This window comes from Meriones unguiculatus, chromosome 8 (genome assembly GCF_030254825.1).
Source record: "Meriones unguiculatus strain TT.TT164.6M chromosome 8, Bangor_MerUng_6.1, whole genome shotgun sequence".
Classification (NCBI taxonomy): domain Eukaryota; kingdom Metazoa; phylum Chordata; class Mammalia; order Rodentia; family Muridae; genus Meriones; species Meriones unguiculatus.
Window position 1 is genome coordinate 28,476,680 of NC_083356.1, and position 20,891 is coordinate 28,497,570.

A 20,891-nucleotide genomic window follows, 5' to 3' on the forward strand; every position below is an offset into this window, starting at 1 on the left:
CAGGGTTCTGCCTCTCTGTTGTCTCCTTAGATCTCTGCTTCCCTTGATGCTCTACTGTACACTTAAAAGGGTGTCAACTGCTGTCTGGTAGCTCAGGGACATAAGCAATAGGGGAACTGGGTACTTCATCACAATGAAGGGATCAGGGGCCTTTGTGTGAAAACTCTTCTCCCTCTTGGGAATATTTATCATGCTCTCCTGGGTGCTGCCACAGCAAGATGCAGGGAATACTGAGCTGAGGGCAGGGCCATGATTACCTCCATAGTGCAAGGCTTTTCAAGTGTGACAAGGTGAGTCCAGTCACGAAGGCATGGCAGCCTTCCATAGGAAAACACCAATCTGGTATCAACGGCTCAGGCACAGGTTGATCTGTTCATGAAAAACTGAGAGTTACTCATTGATAAATTAAAGTCTGGCCCTTGCACGAAGAACCAGTACTTCTCCACAGGTATATAATATGGGAAACCATGGTCACAACAGAGGTATGTGGAAGGGACAGAACAGGACCAAGAAACTGTGGGAGAGCAACAGTGAGTGACATGTTTTCAGGGAAGGATAGAGGGAATATGGCTTAGCAATATGCTTTACAAAACAGAGCTTGGTGGTACATGTCTGTATTCTCAGAACTTTGGAAGTGGAGGCAAAACGATCAAGAGTTCAAGGTCATCCTTAACTACATAGTGTTGTGGCCAGCCTGGGCTATGATAGGGCCTGGTTTTTTGTTTTCCTTTTTTAAGAATGACAACAGCATGTTTATATCGTGAAATGAGCGTTCCTATTTTGTTTGTTAATCTGTTTGTTCTTTTCATAGGGCCCTTCAGGACGACCAGGAGACAAAGGACCCCCGGTATAGTATGCTTTAGATGGAAGACTCTTAACACAACTAGGGGAAATCAAAAGTTACTAGAAATTCTTCACACTTTCCAAAATGTGAGCATGGGCATAGGAGGAGGAAGGGAGTGAGGGGGTCACTTAATCCAGCACACTGGATTTTATAGTTGGGTACACAGAGACTGCATTCACCTGTTAATACATTTCCAGGACAGAAGTAGAGCCCCAATTTAGTGGCTTTAACCAAATGGCCAGAAAACCAGGCCATTTTGAATTCTGGCTTTACCCAACCACAGGGCCAAGAATATGTACGGGAATTTATCTTGACTTGACACATGAAGACAGCCATAGCGATGAGCCACTGTGGAAATTTGTTGAGCTAGGTCTATGCTAATTCAACAGAAGAACTCCCAGCATGCCTTTGTTCTCAGGAACAGTCACCATTGCTGGTGGCTACTTTCAAGCATTCACTGCATGTTAGCTGATGCGTCTTCCGCTTTTAAGTCACCTCGTGGGCCGAAGAGCTGCACATCCAGAGCTGGGATCATGCCCAGCCTCTGGCTCTGTGCATACATTTTAAATCGATGTTCATTTGTGATTTCTGATTAAGGAGGACAGGTGGCCTTCTGCTTGTCTATCTAGATGAAGATGCTGAGGCTCAGAATAGTTGAGGCTTATGGCCAGGAGGTTTCAAAGTATGTTATGCTGAGGAAGGTGAGATTCTGAAGGAAGGATACATTTGAATAGAGATCTTCAAAGACCCCAGAGGCGACAGTTTCAGCTTCTGCAGAGCAGGTAGCCAATGCCCCTAGAAGAGCTGATTTTTCCACTTATAAATTTAAGGGGAATCAGATCTGTGCCATTCTCTGATGTTGCCTAGAAAATGTCAACATAATGGGAGTGATGTTATAGAAAGTAATCAGTGTCATGCATGAGCCAAGCATTTTGTTGGACCTTCTGCATGGACATGTTTTTAACCAATTAGCAATTCATGGGGCTGGCTATGCAACTCAAGGTGCATAGGAGGACCTTCTGGATTGGTGCTCAAGCCTGGTTCTCCACAGGGAAGGGTTTCCTGAGCATTATATCTGTGTATAGAGCACAGGTCTGAACAGAGCACATCCTGCTTAAAATGGTTTGAGCATGGTGCTTTTGACACATACATTATTGTCAAATTTCTGTCCATGCCGCTGTGATAGCATACCCTGACAAAAGCTCTAGGAGGGAGAAAAGACTGTCTTTAGCTCTGTGCAAGTGCAACCTGAGGTAGCAGGGAAGACACGGATTCAGGGGCATGAAACAGCTGCTCACATTCCATCCACAGTTAGGAGACAGGGATGCATGCACGTTAGTGCTACGCTCACCCTCTTCATTTTCTACAGCCCCGGATCCCCTGACCATGCTTAAGATGGGTCATCTCCTATCAGTTAGCATGATTGCGATAATCCCCACAGGCATGTCTGGAGGCCCAGCTCTGAGGAGGTTGTAGATTCAGTTAGGCTGATGACAGTTCACACCAGTCGTTGCTCCCCATACAGTAGCATTCCTGTAATCACAGCCAAGGTGAGTCCTATCTTCTCACAGTTGGAGCCTGTCTTTCTTTTTCATCAGGGATCTCGAGGCTTACCTGGATTCCCCGGCCCTCAGGGACCAGCTGGTCAGGACGTAAGTAAGAAGAAAAGCCATGGGTTTAGTCAGTGTTTAGAGTCTCCCCTGTTCGCTCATATTTCAGCCCCTAGCCTACCTTGTCCATCAAGGACAAGCAAGCTCAGTCACATTTCTGAGAAGCCCCAGGGTGTTTGTTTGTGTATTTTTTATTTTCTGTCAGTTGTGGCTTTTTGAAATATTCAGATTTATTTCTTAAACATTTTTGCGATGTTTTCAGAAACGTGTATTGTCTTTGGTCTCCATTACACTCACTGTCTCTTATTTCTTGGTCATTCTGTATCGATAAAATAGGGTCTGATTCTTCCATGGACTTCTTCCTGGCCCTGCTCTGGCCCCCTCTCTTCAAGGGAATTACACAGGCTCAGCTGAGGCTCCTTGGGATAAGACCCATTTATAATGGCAGTCATCTTTTTGTCTTCATCTCTTGGCCTTTGATACAAGCTCCTTGAGTTCGGCATCTGTAGGGTCCTGATCCTTAAGAGCATGCCAGGTCCCAGAAGCATTCAATCTACACTCACTGAGAAAATGAATTAATTTGGTAGCTACAAGTTATCAAAGGGCAAAAATCCCTAGCTTCAGTAATCAGCAGTATTCACTGCTCACTGCCTGCCTGTGCTTCTTTTGTTCCCATTAGGCAGGGACAGTACAACCCTCTTCCCTTTTTTGAGTTCCGTTTCAGAAAAGAAAGCTCCTGTAGTTCTTATTTCCCAACATTCAGACTTAACTACTCCCCTGTCGTTCTTATGTTCTTGTATCCAGTCATCAGTGAAATCACTTCCTTTTCAAAGATATTCCTACCCCTCATATTTGGACTGAAAGATTAAGACAGGTTTGTATGTGAATGTGTGTTTGCAAGTGCACAAATGTGCAAAGGGTGGTTTCATTTTGAGGTTCTGAAATGGACTTAAAGGAAGGTTTACTTCTTCCTACACACTTAGCACTGTCTCTTGGAAGCTCAACCATGGCCCATCTTCAGAGGTGGGTGAATTTTCCCCCAGCTAAGTCACAGTTGGCAGAGGCACAGGTTCTTCAGGGGGATGTGCAGAGTAAGAGATGACCTGATCACCATAGTGATGGATTTCTTTCTTTCCTTTCTTAGGGTGCACCAGGAAATCCAGGAGAAAGAGGGCCTCCTGGAAAACCAGTATGTCAACTGCCTGGTCTGGATGAATGCTGACTGTTAGTCAGGGTCTCAGCGAGAAATAAAGTACAACTGAGACAGTTCAAGAGACTTTAACAAGGGGACAAATTGGGCAGAGGGAAGTGATTTGGGGTGCAGTGCAACCAGTCATAGCCATGGTGGGGAGCTGTGGGGTACCACCCTGCTTGTTTATAGAGCCGGGTACTGGATAGGATGGTGGGGTGAGAGATATGGATTCAAGGTCACTGCCAGAAAGCCTGGCCTGAGACACGTGAGCATCTTTTTACTCTCCAGGCCCCTGAAAGGGCCTCCATTTAGTCCAGGTGAACCATGGGGCAGCAGGCAGGCTAGCCCTAAGATATAGTGACTAGAGCAGAAGACAGAGCATGGCACTAGTGTAGAAACTGGGCAATAGTGACGTCCACTGAAAATTTCTAACTTGCCCATTTTCTGTTTTTTGCTTGGTTTTCCTGTTGGCACTGTTTAGATACTACCCAAACGTAGTTATTTTGTTTCAGATAAGCATGGGAGACTGGCTCTCTTAACAACCTAAGGAGATACTGACAGGTCCTTAGCTTGATCACAAGCCAACTGGAGGTCGAAGAGATGTCCCTGAGGCACAAGTCCCTCCATCTTCTCGGACATGCCCTGAATTGACAATGGCAGTGGAGAAGTCCCAAAAGTTTAGTCAGGCAACCAGTTCATTTGTGGCCCCTTTAGGGAAGCATTCATGGAACTGAACATGTCCAGGGGTAGAAGAGGTAACTCCAGGAGGAGGAAGACCATTGGAAGATTGTAGCCAGGGTTCAAGAGAGAGGCCATCAGGCAGGAGTCTCAGGCCTGCAGACTCAGTCCACACTCTACTATTGGAATCAAGTTGTTCGCCTGGACAGTAGCTTCATCATGATGGGTCTGAGGAGTTGCTTTTCCTCTTTGCAAGCATGGCTTCAGATGAGTGCCCAAGGTGCATAGAACATTGTGGACTCATACAACCCTCCCTGTCTTGTTAGAGCTGGTGGCCACAGCAGAGAGCAAGAGACGGATCTTGTTCTGTCTCTGGGGCTATAACACTTTTCACTGAAGACTTCCAGAGGGATGAATATAAGTCACATTGGAAACTGATAATAACTTACCTCTTTCCCTCCTTGGACTCAGCTTTATAGCAGCCAAAGAAGCTGTTCACAAGCTGTGTCGTCATTGAAGGGCAAGACCACAGCGAAACAGAAACACATAGAAGAGTGAGACTCAGGCCAAAGGCATTGGAAGTTTGAATCACATCTCCACTTGATAGAGCTTGACACCACCCTGCAGAGATAAGCTGGCAGAGTACAACAGAGAGGATAGTCAGTTGTGTCTCACAGGTGGTCACCACAGAACGGACAGCTCTATCTTTATCTGACTGGCCCGATCCCACATGGAGCTGTAGAGTGAGTGGCCAGTAGAGCTATCTCACCTTCAGGCAAGGCCTTCGCTCTGCACCTCCTTGCTAATCACTGGCAGTATGACTTCCCCAGAAGTTCTACTCAGTGTTCCCAGCAGCAGCAGCTGGGCAGGAGTAAGGAGACTCTGGGTGGGTATAGGGTGTATGTCTTCTTTGTCCTAAAACATTCCACCGTGTGTTAAGTAAGTTCATTGGGCCTAATCTCAAGCATAAGAACATCTCCTGATAGGCATCCATGTCACCTGGCTGTGCCTCTTGTGTCCCCTGCCCAAAGGTTTCCCCCTTCCATTAAAAGCCAAAGTGACATTCCTCAGGCCTCTCGTGGGGGTTACACAAGTGATACAAGCAAGACCCCGATGAAATCACCACAAAGCCCTTCTGTTGTCTGTACTTGCCCTCTGTGAATAATGCCCAACACATTCAGAGGGCTCATGCCAGATATTAAAAGAGCACAAATGACAGTATAAGATATGACGGTACAGTGCCAGCTGCCTGCTAATGCCCCACTGGAAGCTATATGGCCCCCACCCCCAACCCAAATGACCTTCTCAGGGAAATATAAAAGATCTCAACTAAAACGTTCCCCCTTTAAATTAAAAGGTTAATAAATTGCTATCAGAAAGGTCAGATTTTTCTCCAGAGTGTCTCACTCTGACAACTGGAGGCGAGAAAGTGTCTCACTTTGATACATCTTTAGCAACTGCATGCTAAATGGGTTCTATTTGCCATGCTAGTGACTCCACTCCCCCCCTCCCCCTCATCTGGGCTATTCTAGCCTTGTGTCTCTAAGAAACCTCCTTACAATGGCTCAGAGAGCTGATTGAATAGTTGAACTTTTCAGCACAGGAAACAACATAAGTCCTTTGTAGCCACCAGCAATTAACTTCTGTAGAGCAGTGAGATGGCTTGTCATTTACGGGATGAGATGGAGCCTCTGCGCTAGGGATAATAGAAGTTTCTAGAAAATTTGTCTAGGCCTTACTCTGTTCAAGAGCCACTTCTGTAGACTGATGGTGGCCCAAGTTTCCCATGGTGTGTGGTGGAGTCATGCCCTGGGGAGTGGTCCAGTTTGTGTCCCTTCCCATTGCACAATCTGCATCTTGCAGCAGAGATTCCCAATTCCTAATGAATACTTCATGGTACTTCTTCCTGGGAAGGGTTGTCTTTCCTTCCCATTTGTCCCAAGTGCTCCTTGAGCCTGGTGCAATCTGCACAGTCATCCTCTCCTGAGCTTCAGGGTAGCTATAATCATCACACGGCATGCTCCAACTCAGTGGGTTTGTGTGTCCAGTGGCTACAGCATTTTACTACATACCTTCAAATATCTCACATCACCATGTGATGATGGTGATAGAAATGGAGGACCCTTCAGAAATGTCTCAGATTCCCTTTCTGTAACCAAAGACTTTCATCCCAGAATAAAATATGTTGTTGAAATGTTCTTTCACTGATAAGAGCTAAAGACACTGGTTTACAGTCATACTAGACCATGAATGATTAACAGCAAAAGGTATTGGCCATCTGGAAGATTCGTGATACATGAATTGTAGGTAGCCTGTCCCTTTATTTTCCACATATCTTTGTGACTTGTTATGCTCTGATAAGGACAAGGAGGAAGAACAGAAGGTGACAACAGGAGAAGACTGGGAACTAGAAGGCCTGACGTCCTTCAGATAGGTCCAGGGCTTGAAAGCCTGAGTGGCTACTGCTCTGGCAGTCTCTTTGGTAGTCTTCAGGCTTGGGACTGTGTTAGACCTATTTGCATCCCATGAATACTCAAAAAGCTTATACTCTGAAGGCCACTCACTCTCTGAAGATGCATGAAAGATTCCATATGTCTACATGTGTGTCTGCTCTTATTTATTTTTACTTTGACAGGGCCCTTCTTCACTGCTGTCTCCAGAGGACATAAATCTCTTAGTAAAGGTAAACTTCATGTGTTTAACATAGTGATGGGGGAATATAGGCCTCAAAACATTTTCCCCTCAAATATCTGATACTATTAAGAACAGCACCAAAAACATTGGTTATGAATTCACTGTGTGACCTGCACCTGTTAGATCAGTACGATCCAATATGACAGCTACCAGCCACGTGCATCAAACATTTACTTATTTTGGTTTATTTGTATGGGTGTTTTGCCTGCATGTGTGAATATGCTCTATCTACATGTAGTGCCCACAGAGGCCAGAAAAGGGTGCTGGATCTCCTGGAGCTGGAGTTATAGTTGGTTGTGAGCCATGGTGTCGATGCTGTGAATCAAACTGGGCTTCGGGGAAGAACATTCAATTCTCTTAACAGCTGATTCATTTCTTCAGTGCCCACATGAATCTACCTAAAAGTAAATACAACTAAAAGTTAGGTCCTTGGACACAACTAGGCACATTACAAGTACTTAGTGGCCCTATGCAGTTGGGAACTCCCTTAAGAGACAGTGAAGACATGGAACAGAAGTTCTCTGCAGAGTAATGTTGAAATGATGAAAATTATTTATTCAATTTTTTATTTCATGAGGTAGGTATGACTCACGTTACTGTTGTGCATATATAAAACCAGAGACACAAAGTGGGCTAATGGATAGAGTAGATTGTTTTGGAAATGGAATCTAGTGTTCATAGTCAAAGGTTGTACTTGGCCACTATAAAAGAATGTCTTCTGTTTGGAGAATGGCTGATGATAGAGCCAAACAGTTTCTGGTTCTTGTTGGTTCAAGGATGGAAACACAGGTCCATGAACATAAGGACAGATGCTTGTATACAGCATAGTCCTGGCTTGATGGATACTTAACTGGTTTCCAGAGTGATATTTTTCCTTTCTCTGAAAAATACAAAGCACTAAGCATACCTGGACAAGAATAAACTGAAGTATGGCCAGAGTCCTAGCTGGAAGCTGAATTGTGGAGGTGCCTAGGGGTTTTGCTCAAGGGTCTTTAGTCTAGACTGGTGAAGAGCTGGGGGGGGCTATCCAGCTTTGGATTCATATTCAGAAAGAAGCACTCTGGAGATAGTGATATGCATGGAGGAACCTTGGCTAGCTCTACTCCAAGCCTTTGTCTTAACAGGATATTTCATGTGACTGTAGGTCTCTAATACTTATATACCAAAAACCACTGGATGACCACAGAAGGTGTCTGGGTAACATATGAACCCAATGGGGAGAAAAACAAAAAACCCAAACAACCTCCCCCAAATCGTTTAAACTCGAGGCTTTTAATCATCCTGTACCTTGACATGTATTAATGGAAAAATCAAATTTTATTAAAATATGAGGAGTAGAGTAATATCTACAGATTTTTTTTATTGACAGGAAAGTTTTTTTCTACCATCAAAGAGATTATAAAAAATAGTTGTTTATTGATTCAGTGTCTTGTTTCTTAAAGGCTTTTATTAACTAAGATAATTCTTTATGGTTTGTGGCTCTGGAGGATTTGAGTATGTGTCAGCCCCCACTTCTTAGGATTTAAACCTTAGGATATTTTAGTCTGCATGCCAGTGATAACAGGAGAGATGAGACCTGTGAGAGTGGAATCTCACACCTTATTGACACAGCACTGAGATAGACATTAACCCAATGTTTATTCTCTGACTGCTATAAAGAATGCAGTTGTATTCATCTGATCAAATTAAAGTATGGAGAGAACGAGAGAACACGAGCACTGTGGTCAGGGAAGCTACACTGTGCTTGGAAGCCTTTAGACTGTAGCCTGCCCTACTGGGTTTGGCTGGATCTGTGGAGCTGGATCTTTTGCTCTGATTCTGGAGTCTACAACCACTGTGTGCTTTGGGTTAAAGTCTGACAGTCTAGTCCAGCTAACTGGGAACTAAGAAGGCATCTTTCATTACAAAAATTGTTACTCCTGACGGTTCAGCCCCTCATGACAGCTTGGACCCTGCCTAGACAGAAGGTTCATCTGAGACCAGCCCTGTGACATGGACTTCTGTAGTTGGATCTGTGCCGTGGAGGCCAACTTCAGGATGTCTTCATGAAATGATTCTCAATAGAAAATTTTGACCTTCCCCTCCCCTAAATTCTTCGGCAATGTTCCATTACTGACCTCCTTTTATAGGTGAGGAGGTTGAGTCACAGATGAGCCATCAGATTCAAATTGAAAAATAATAGTCCACATGGGAATTTATAGCAGCTGCGGTTGATTGTGCCCGCACTCTATCTCCGATGAAATGTTGAACATTTCCATTCATTATTTCGTATTGGTGGACTTGAGATCCTTACTTCACAAGGCGATTGAGACTCATGAATGTGAGCACATACTCAAAGTGGACAAAAACCAGAAGTCATATGCCAGAGATACGAGGCTATATGCCAGTAGGACCTGGCCAAGAACATCTGGTTGAAAAAAAAAGACCCTGTTAAGTCTCTAGAAATTCAGAAAATACACACAAGGTGTGAAGGATCTAGAAAAACTGAGGTTACATGCTGTCAGCAGCCGAGGAGACTATCAGTAGGTGGTGCTCGTCTTGTCTTGTGTTGACTGATGTTCCAGACTGGTCCAGTAGGTCATGTCCAGCCTTATTACTGGCTCAGCTGGGACTACAGACAGCTCTGATCTTCATGGAACAGTCTTGCATAGCCTACAGCTAGGAAACACCTGAGCTGAAAGATTTGCTGGAAATAATAGAAAGTGGCAAGGATTTTATATTTCCAAGTCCAGGAAAGTCTTAGTGGCTTGAATTGTTGCTGTCATAAAACTAGCTTCATTCATGCTCACCTACCTTTCCCTCTATCCATCCACCTACCCACTTTTCTTTTGAAATATCATCCACCAGCCATATATCCATTCACCCACCTCTTTGTATCTGCCACTCATCCACTTACCCATATATCCATTTATCCGTAAACACCTACATCCATCTATTCATGTATCCAGTGGCCCATTTGGACATCTCATTTAAAAACACTGTAATAAAAAAGCCTAGTTCTCAGCTCTTCTAATTTTAAAAGAAGTAAAGAAATCAGGAAACATGTTTCTCCATTTTACCTCACTCACCCTTGCTTCATATACTCTAGCAATTATGCTGTATACCTTCCAAATATTCAGTCAGTTTCTCAAATAGCATGCTGAAAGAAGATGGAATGATACATGAAAAAGCCAGTGGTTGGTTGGTTCTGTTGTTAAGATGGTTGGGTATTTTGGTTTCATTTCATTCATGAAAGTCTATTTGCTGTCAACTGGCCCTTCTAAGGTCAAGACTGTTTCCACTCTCTCTACTTTGTGGGGAGAGAATGAAGTTAAAAGTAGATTACTCAAGTGAGATAAGTCCAAGGGAGCATGACAAGACTGTCATTGTCCAGATGCCATCAGAAAAGCTTGGAGTAGAGGATGCATAAAGTATATTTGAAGAATATAGTGGAGAGAAGCAAGGGAAGGAGAGCTTGCTTTTATGACAGAAAAACTATGTTCTGAGATTAGAGGTCAACAGGTGAACCTGGAATTCCTTGACACTGCAGGTCACAGAGTATTAACTCATATAGCAGTGACATGTTTTTATTTGATGTTCCATTCAGAGCATTCAGCGGACCTTTGCTAGTGCATTTACTTAGTGTTGATTAACACCAACCAACCTTCAGCAGACAGAGGCTCTGCAAGCATCTTTTGCAAATGAATAATGGGCCAACAAAAATGGCTGACTTTACTGGGCATCATCTACCCTGTCACACTATCTCCTTGGTGCTTTCTTTGTGTTATTTAACTTTACTATAAGAAGAGAGAAGGGAAAGAAATGAGAGACTGAGTACAAGAGCTTAGGGGGAGGAGATCCAAGAGAAGGGATACAGGATGTGGCTGGAGTATAGTCAGGTTACCTGGGACTTCCCATGCTGTGAACTTTTAAGATCAAGAGATGACACAGACAAGTCTGAAACTTTAAATTTACTCCAGGAACAACATTTACCTGTCTTGGTGAAGACCAGGGCTGAGTTCCTGGAACCATTTATTAAATGCCTTTCCTGGGAAAAGAGCAGTGCTGAGCAGGGTCGGAATGTGGCTTTGTGTCGCGGCCAAGACATACTGTGCTAGGTGCCCTCAGCCTCCTTTGTTCTCCCTTCTTAGGAAGCCACTTTACCCTGGCACACCACAGAGACTTCTCCTTCTGGCTTTGTTTGACTTTGTCCTCAGGGCAGAGCAGGCTATTTCTAGCAACACTAAGTGTTTGCCGTCAGTGTGCACTCTTAATGTTTTTGTTCGTGCTCACAGGCATTTTCACATGGAATTTGACATCATTTTCTCAGGCCATACTTCCAGCCAGGTGACTGGCTAGAATTAGAGGGAAATGGGGCAACAAGCAAGACTCATTTATGCTGAAATAAATTTGGACACAAAAGTGCCTGGGCTGTGACAATCCATCAATTTTTTTTTTTTCATCTTTGTTGGCATTTATAACCAAATATTACCCGGAAAGGTAGGACCTGCGGCCATTTTGCCCTTGAAGTAACTGAATTATTTACTTAGTTTCTTTTTCTTCTCTAAGGATGTGTGCAATGACTGCCCTCCCGGTCCCCCAGGCCTCCCAGGTCTGCCAGGTTTCAAAGGGGACAAGGGTCTCCCAGGAAAGCCAGGGAGAGAAGGGACAGAAGGCAAAAAGGTAAGGAGAAGGGGATCCAAGGGTCCATTTCTGTAATGAAAAAAAACCTATTGTCTAGATCCTCATTTCTTTAGGCAGATACAGGTTTCAGGACTGTGTGGATCACAGGGGAGTACAGGGAGGGCAGACTGGATGGAGATCCACAGATCTTTGCCATTTTATCAAAGTACTGCCCATGGCAGCCAATGTATGGCGATGTCTAGAAATCCATGCTCCTTTGAGGGTCTCTCTCACTGCCTCCTTTCATCCCCTCACCTGACTTTGAGCTACCTAGCATGTTTTAGTTACCACAGTAAATCTTCAGACCCATTTTTGCCTGTCACATGAAAGAAGCCCAGGAACTGCAGAATGTGCTTTCTTCAGAGCCAGCAGCCCGGGAATCTGAGTGAAGTGTACATTCCTGAATCTGTTTTTCTGCAGCTTTTTTTTTTTTTTTTTTTTTTATAGAGAACAAGTTCACAGGTGATAAATCAGTTCAAATTTACTGGAGTGCTTCTGTTCAGCTGGGTTTTGTTTCGGAGATCCCCCTTCCCCTTTTATCATTTCCTTCTAGTGGCAGGACAAGGTTCACACACACCAAGGCCAAGGGTTCTGCATACATCCCAAGACTTCAGATGACATCTTGAATTAAGGTTAACTCAAAAGCCAACTGTTAGCAGTGTGTACTTAAAGATTCCTTCCTTCAGGATAAAGTCCAAATGTAGTCTTCTACTATAGATTGCTGAAGACACTAACATGTTATAAATCTAGCAAAGATCCCATTTAGCTTTGCAAATGATTTGTGAACATTTCAAGTGAGTTCTCACATTGAAATAAATGCTCAGTAAATAGGTTAGGGTAGGGTCTCTTCTCTTATTATCAAAAGGGATAATCAAGTTCCTAACTGGTTTATATGGTGCAGATACAATCACAGGTATGAACTATAGCCTTTATTTTCTCTACTATGCCTTAAGTTTCCACTGCAGAGGTTCAAACATCTAGACACATTTAGCCTGTGTATATATGGCAGAATCCCAGCCATCCACCTCTATCCTCTGCAACTCTGGAAGAGTCCTAAAATGCATTCTAGAACTAAATTGAGTAAGAATACTTCCCCTTGGTCTAGTTCCTCAAATGATCAAGTCATAAAAAAAAGAAACTCATATATTTGTTTATGACATTTCTCATGAAATATTTTATAAAATGTGAAATGGTCATATTTGGATGTGTATAGATCTTTCTTCTGCTTATTTTTAAACAATTCAAAGAACTTTTTTACTTAGTTTGCAGTCCTACAAGAAGAAAGGAGATAGGAGAAAGAATTCTAGGAGAAAGGGACAAGGGGCATCGGAAAGGAGACAGTGATGGGATATATGCAACATGGAAGCAGGGCAGCTGCAGAAGGAAGGAGACCAGTGATTTGAGAGCACGGAAGGACAATGGATGGGTAAATACAAATAAAGTATAATGTCATATAGGTGTGAAAATACCACAAGAAAGCCTGTTACTTTGTATACTAAAACTTAGTTTTAAAATGAAAATAAATAAATAAACAAACATAAAGATAGTAATGTGGAAAGAGAAAGAAAGAACCAACGAAAGGAAGGAAGGAAGGAAGGAAGGAAGGAAGGAAGGAAGGAAGGAAGGAAGGAAGGAAGGAAGGAAGGAAAGGCAGTCTCTTAAGTTGAACATGTGGTTTATCCTCAGGAGCCCTCACTTTGGGGTGCTGCCAGCAGGGGTTTCTCAGGGCTGCAGCTCCAGGTCCTTTAGGGAGAGTTTTAGGTAAACACTCTCAGGACTCCCCACAGCACAGTCTTTCATCACAGTGCTGGCAATGAGCTGTGCGTCCTGTAGGTTGAAAATCGATAGCAACAACAGTTGCAACTCAAGCACTTTTGAAGTTCAGACCCACTCTGCTTTGTTCCTCCTGGCCGCAGCTGCTGGGTATCTGTGATTTCCCCATCCTGCCCTCTGGGAAGCTCCTCTTCAGAGCTGAACAGCTACCATTCTAGGTGTTGTAAAGCAAGTACAGCCACCACAAGGTGCCTACTGTGTGTAATCGTGCATATGTGTGCACACATAAGACACATGGGCACACACAGCAAGACACCCCAACTTCATCACTCAGGCAGAACTTCCCACCCTGAGTGTACTGGATATCTGTAAGTTCATTACACTTTTGTTCAAAACAATAGGTGCACATGGCTAAGCTGCTCAGTTCAGGAACAGGTCTTCCCTGTGGTGTCCCTCAAGCCCTGACCTATAATTTCTTTAAGTTCTGTGTGATAGTCAAGGTTCTCCCATGGCTTTTAGCTTAGCTCTGAGTTTCACTCTGTCCCAGTCCCTCTTCCCATGTGACTGTGTCATAGAGCTGTCCAGTGCAATTGAGATGAAGAAGCTGGTTTTCTTTTGATGAGTAGTTGGACAAGGCACAAAGGTGAAGGACACAGCACAAGGCAGGAGCTGGATGTTTTTCACCCTGATTGCCGAGGCAGTACACTATCAATTCCCATCATATTCTGCTGGCCACACAGACTGATTATGTGAATGTGGGAAGGCAGGGAGTTATTGGGCCGCCTTGGATACCACATCATTACTAGCTAGACGTATTAGTGGCGGTTAGACCTATGATTTCATGGTCATGTTTGACATCATTGCTTGACTACACCCTTTGCCCATACCTGAGGAAGAGCCTGGCTGCCTTCTAAGGTTGATGCCTCATGATGGTTTCAACTTGAGCTTTAGTTAAGGAATTATTGTTTCCTTAATTTTCTATGTCTTTTGTCTCTGCTACAGGGAGATACTGGACCCCAAGGCCTCCCAGGGCCTCCAGGAGTAGCTGGACCACAGGTCAGTGAATCCCAATAAACACCCTATAATCTACCACTTCATCGCTTTATCTAAGTTTGAGGCAAGTAATGCCTAATAGCCTTAGCATCTGGGAAGTCAGACTCCACATTGTGTTTCTGACTTTCTAGTGACTTGGAAAGTTCCGTGTAGCCTACAACCCTCAGTTTCCCCCCTACAAACACCTGGTATGCACAGTATGACCATTGAGGGCACTGGAATGTGTGTTACTTACTGGATAGTGATGAATTTGGCATGAGACACCTCAACTTCACTGCATAGAATAAAACAGCTTTCAGAGGAGTGCTAGAACTGAGTTATAGGACACATAAAATAACTGGCAATCAATTATAACAGAATGAGGAACGTGCTTCATAAATGTGAGTGAGTTCTGTTATCCTCACGGGAACATGAGGCACACATTTCAAGTCAGCTGTGTGAAGCCACAGAGATGCTAAGAGGACACCAGGGAGAAGAGAAGTATGATCTCAACCAAAGAGCAGGCAAGGAAATGCTCTCTGCCTGTTGGAACAAGTGTTAATAGCAAGGAGCCACCAGGGCTATTGCTGTCAGCACTCAGCTATAAGGAGAGAGTGCACAGAGCTGGGATAGGCACATGAGAGTAGACTCAGGTCCCACCCTTGTTCCCCTTGATTCTCGGTAGTGTGTATACTCTGGTCTCCTGTGGCCTCAGTGTTAATAGTGAGGGAGGACCAGTTCCTTTATCTCTTCCTGTGTCATGTCTGGGTGGACTATCACTCTTCTGATAGTGTGGATAACAGGGATTTTAGGTCAGGAGCTAGGCATGGGCATAGACCCTCAGCCTATGACCTTAGGAGAGTTTCTTAACTTTCTGCCTTTTGGTTTTAATGAGCTGATGAGTGTCTCCATGGCAACTGAAGGTAAAATGCTGTCATCGACACCTGCTATCTTACAGGCTCTCAGTAGGTTTATTGTTCTTTCAGCCCCTGGGGTCACAGCCTGTGGAAGGGCCAGAAAGAAAGTAGATGTAAAATCTTAAAGTTAGCCAGAAATTTCAGTAACCAAGATAAAAAAAAATATTTCAATGTAATACCATTGAAAAACTTGAAATGAATATGGTAGACTCAAAAGGAACAAAAATAAATAAATAAAAATGTAAACAAAGGCAAGACCAACTCCCATTTAATCAACTGTCCTCACGCCTTCTCTGCTAGTCCCAGATGGCCAAAAGCCCTGTCTGGTTACCCTTTGAAATTCTCTTCATTTTGGATTCTTTTAATTGGTTTTAGATTTTTTTTAAATGTTGCTCGGGGTTGTGTACTTTAATCTTGGTTCTGAATTTTTTTTTTAAATCAAAGTGCTTGGCTTGGTGAGATGACTCTATGGGTAAAAACACTCTTGGCCAAGACTAATGGCCTGAGTTTTATCCCTGGAACCCACGTGGTAGAAGGAGAGACCTGACTCCTGAAAGGTGCCCTCTGACACCACACATTCACCGTGGCATGTTGACCACCTCAAAATAAATAAATTAGTAAATTTATTTTTAAAAGTGAGTATTTGCCTTGCCTTAGACCTAGCCCTTCGACATAGTGTTGAATTATTTTAGCTTTACTTATGTTTATTTTGTGTCTATAAATGTTTTGCCTGAACGTAAGCATGTACACCACAAGTAGGAAGTACCTGCAGAGGCTAGAAGAGGCCACTGGACATGCTGGATCTAGAGTTACAGATAGTTGAGTTGTCATCTAAGTACTGCAAGCTCAACCTAGGTCCTCTGCAAGAGAAGCCAGAAGCTGCATACTTACCACTGGCACAAAGCAGTAAATCAAACAAATGAAAAAAAGCAAGTGGTCTGACCAAAATCAGAGGATGGATCATGATGAGAGATAGCTAGGTCCCCCAGCCCCTGCCTGAAAGGTTGAGATGGCTATCATTTGTGATCCGTACATACACTTTGTCAAGAGGTACTTGGTTTTGACCAAGTTAACAATTTGGCTTCAAAAGCTGCCATTATTAGTTTTCATTGCACACAGACCAGGAAAGTTGACCAAGAGCATCTTTACTTGAGCAATACCAAGGGAGTAGCATCATTGATTGTCTCACAGCTCACAGCATGGGCAAATCTTTCTCTCTGATTCTGCAGGGAAGGCTCAAGCTTTCCCTGGAGGACTCTGTGCAATAACTTCAGCTGTTTCTTAGTTGACCTTTGCTGCCATTATGCTGGCTGCCAGGCTTACCTCTGACAAGAAGGAGCCTGTATCCAGAGAAATGAAAGTGAATCAACTAAATTGTCTACACTGCAGACACGATTTTTCTCTGTCATCTCAACCCAGCAGGAAGCACTGACGTTTTGGGATGATGTCTCCATTCTTGTTCTCTCATTTACTCCTAGGGAGGGTATTCTTTAAATATTTTGAAAGAGCTCTGGCCAGAAAAAGAACAAAGCTCAGTGTTGTGTCTGAAGACAAAGGCTCTTGATCCTCCAGTTAGCAAATGGTGGTGATCTTGAAAAGTCTTTGGGATTCATGGAGAACCCCCATAATAACAGTGTTCTTGGAGCCAGGCTATTGCCCATGTGATATGGACTCCTGCAGTACCGAACATGATCTTGCAAAGAAAACTGTCTCATCATATAAGTAAGGAAAGTAGAGTTTAGCAAGACAAGATACCAGTTACCAAGTCTGCAGATAGTATAGCTGACGTTGACCTATAAGTCCATACTTCATCATACTTTTAGATACTGCAATGGTGACATTATCACCATCACCTAGACCAGCTCCCATTGGAGAACAGTGCTCTTTAATTCTAGGCTGACAGTAAGACCTCTGGAATAGCCTGTTCTTGTCACCATGCACTGTTGATGAATGAGTCATGGAGGACTTGATGCCTTCTTTGAGCATCCTCAGGCTGGTGTTCCAGTCTCTCTCCTCTTTACTTTCCCCATGCCAGTTTCCAGGAAACAGACTTGTTTCTCCTTGTGTGCCCTCACCCATCAAACAACATCTTTGTAAGCTTTATGGACACAGAGACGAGTTTGTCAGCAGAAAATGTTCCCCCAAACAGAGAAGCAATAACCAATTAGTGTCCTTTAGTTGCTGAAGACCTTTGAGTGTTCTCTGGTCTCCCTGCATTGGCAAGAGGGACTGGCTCTTTGGTTTGCAGCTGTGACTCACTATCTGGCCAACAGCCTCCCGTGATTCATCCTGTATGCCTCTGTGCAGAGCTGTCTGCAGAAGGTGGGGCTGGGGCTGGGGCTGAGGATCAGCACCATGGATAGCTTCAGCGTTCCAACCCGGGTTTCAAAACTCCAGGGGCAGGGCCTAGAGACTGGGTGCTATCGTGCTTGCCATCCTTATAAAGGAAGAACGGGAGTAAGATGGCAGTCACAGTGACAGCTTTGGGAACATGTATTTCTGTAATCAGCTATAAGAACTTCTCTTGCATTGGTAATGGTTATGGTTTAACAGCTCCCTCTGAAAAGCATTTTATTTCCTGCTCAGTGCACATCCAGTTCATGGGTCTTATGGGGCCCTAAACTGAATCTGGAGGTACCCCAGAGAGCAGACATCCTCTCCAGGAAGTCTTGGATAATTCTGAGGAGACAGAATTAATATTGCTGTTTCTATTGACAGTTAATATCCAAGATCCCATACTTTAGATATAACCAGGGCCATTTACTCCATGATGTCTTTATATGCACAGGTATCAGTCCTGGATACTATTACTACATGTTACATATAACATCTTTCTTCAAAGCCAGGTAGTAAGTACAGGGAGAAGACAGATAGAGGCTGTTCTCTTGATGGAGGGGAAAACCCAACAACCTGATGGGAACACACAAAAAGGGTGTTGTGGCTGGAGGCTCTTACACTGGCAGACATAGGCTTGACTTTGGAAGTGGGTACCTCTCCAAACTCCCCTGCCTTCTGCTACCTGAATGAATCGACTCACTCATTACAATAATTGGACATTTTGTCATCGTCTCTGAATCTTCAGTTTGTTATTTAAAGAAGCTGACTGGACAGATGGTTTGCTCATAAATCTTAGTAGCCCAAACCCTGATGATAACTCTAGTTGTGAAATCTAAGTGATAAGAAATGTCTGGGAACCAACCAAACAACAACAAAAAACATTTTAAAGTCCAGGATCTAGATTATCATTTAGTACACATGACTATGATGGTCCTCATGGCACACAGGCCATTGGACTTAACAACAAACACAACAGGTGTTTGGAGAAATGTAGATACATTTAAAGAAATGAGTGTAATGGGACAAAAGGTGACCTGTGATGCCCCTGAAGGAGCTGGATTTTAGTTACACTGAAGAATTAGGCTGGCTTTGCCATGCATTTGAGGGATGTTTTATAGACAGGAAACAGCTGCACCTCACATGAGAGGAGCAAAGACTTATTTGGTGGGAGTGTTCATGCCCTCTCCTCCACAGATTGCAGACTCCGTGAGGAGATCCATTGGATTTGACTTTAAAAGGATAGCACAAAGGCAGACTCTAAATAGTGGAAACACAAATCAAATGGTACCATGATTTCCAAATTAATGCTTATATTAATTTACTATTATATTAAAATGCAAATCAAAGTCTCCTTTCAAGCTAAGAATCCTCTCCTTAAAGGTAGAAAAAGAACAATCTTATTACCATCCAAACACCAATCCAGAATGCAGTGTAAACCACAGCCTGGGCAGGAGGCTGGAGATTCAGAACAACTTCAGTCTTAGGTAGCAGTCTGTATGGTTGACCTCAGCATGCATATATGTCGTGGGGGTGGGCACCAATAAGTTCTAAGATAGAGGACATGGCGTTTATCAAACACATTCATTCCAGATGGCCTAGGTACCTGGGTGGTCCTCAGTAAGCTAGCTTCCATACTTACTGGAGAATCAAGGGGCATTATACAAGCATCTTCAAGCTTTATCACAGGGGGCAGTTTATGCCTGTGATCCAGACTGCTGCCAATGTTAGTCTCCTGCAGGAACTGGAAAAGGGAGGAATATTTTCCCCCTTCTTCATTAAATTCCAGAGAGATGATTATTATGGTCTGAGAAAGACATTAATTGGGTTCCTGGAAATAAATAGGCAGAATGTTTGAATATTAGTTACTTTTCTTTTGCTGTGATAAAAACACTCCAGTGGAAAGCAGGTCACCAGGCCCTTGCGGTATGCCTTTCCCTGGATCCTTCCTGTGCCCCATTCTCTACTTGATGGCTTCTCTGTTGCAAACTTTTCTGCTCTCCCATGCTGCTTCTACCACATTGATTGATACCTTTGAAAATGTGAGCCAAAATAAATAATTCATCTCTCTCTGTCAGGTGTTTGGTCACAATTATGCAAAAGTAACAAATATACAAGTGTTTTAAGAAAACCATGCGCATGTGGAGTGATATAGTTCTTTTTTTACATATTTATTTAATTATTTTAATATGGAATCAGGTTTATTACTGTTGTGTAACTGGCTATTTGAAACATATATCATGTAAAATGTACCCAAAACAACTTCTTTTTATTTTTTTTTTCTTAAAAATGAGATTGTAATCACATTTCCCCTTCCTACATTTCTTTCTTTCGAAGACCTCCTCCTGGCTTTCCTTCAAACTCATCTCCTCTTTTTTCATTAATTTTACCTGAATGCATATATGTACAAACACACACACACACACACACACACACACACACACATATCCTCAGCATAAACTGCTCAATATGTATAATGTTACATGTGTGTTTGTGTCTGTGTGTGTGTTTTATAGGGCTGACCATTTGATATGTGTGGTATGCCTTCTCCACCATCAATCAAGTCCCAGGAAACTATAAACCATGCAAACCAGGTACCATGGACTCGAGAAAGAGCCAGGAAAATAACTTAGCCAGGAAGGGGCTATTTGGATATTTGATAATCAGACAAATTGGGACCTGGGACCTGGCTTTGGTCCTGGAGCTTACTTTTTCTGCTCCGTGACCTTGGATGAGTGATTAAATCTGCTTATTGATTGATTCTTTAAAATTTTTTTTCGAGGTCTCATGTTGCCCATATTAGTCTGGAACTTACTATGGAAAAGAAAATTACTTTGAACTCCTTCACCTCCTGCTCTTCCTGCACAAGTGTAGGGATTAAATGGCGCCATAGTTTTTAGCCCAGGGTTTCTTATCAGTTTGCAAAGGCCAACGTCAAAAGCAGTTTCAATAGCTAAATCAGGTGTCTTAGACATTGTACCTGGTTAGCCATGAGCTCAGCCTATAGACAAAGAGCTGCATGCAGAAGAGTCTTTTGTGCAAAGCCCTGACAGAGTACCCAGCAGGGCAAGAGCTCCTGAAATGTCAGATCCTTTCCTTGAAGGAAGTGAGTCATGTTTGGAGGTGACTGCGTTTGTGCAGATCTTCAGCGGCAG

The 20,891-nt window shown here is 43.3% G+C and overlaps 1 protein-coding gene across 2 annotated transcripts in view; it reads left to right on the top strand.

The window, feature by feature from the left end:
* Nucleotides 1-20,891, top strand: part of Col22a1 (collagen type XXII alpha 1 chain) — a 231,665-nt gene that overhangs the window by 160,001 nt on the left and 50,773 nt on the right. For both annotated transcript variants that reach the window (XM_021652125.2, XM_060389316.1), the window contains 6 exons: nucleotides 812-847; nucleotides 2,443-2,496; nucleotides 3,599-3,643; nucleotides 6,960-7,007; nucleotides 11,567-11,680; nucleotides 14,456-14,509. In XM_021652125.2, coding sequence (XP_021507800.1) covers nucleotides 812-847; nucleotides 2,443-2,496; nucleotides 3,599-3,643; nucleotides 6,960-7,007; nucleotides 11,567-11,680; nucleotides 14,456-14,509 — 351 coding nt within the window. The remainder of the gene's footprint in view (nucleotides 1-811; nucleotides 848-2,442; nucleotides 2,497-3,598; nucleotides 3,644-6,959; nucleotides 7,008-11,566; nucleotides 11,681-14,455; nucleotides 14,510-20,891) is intronic.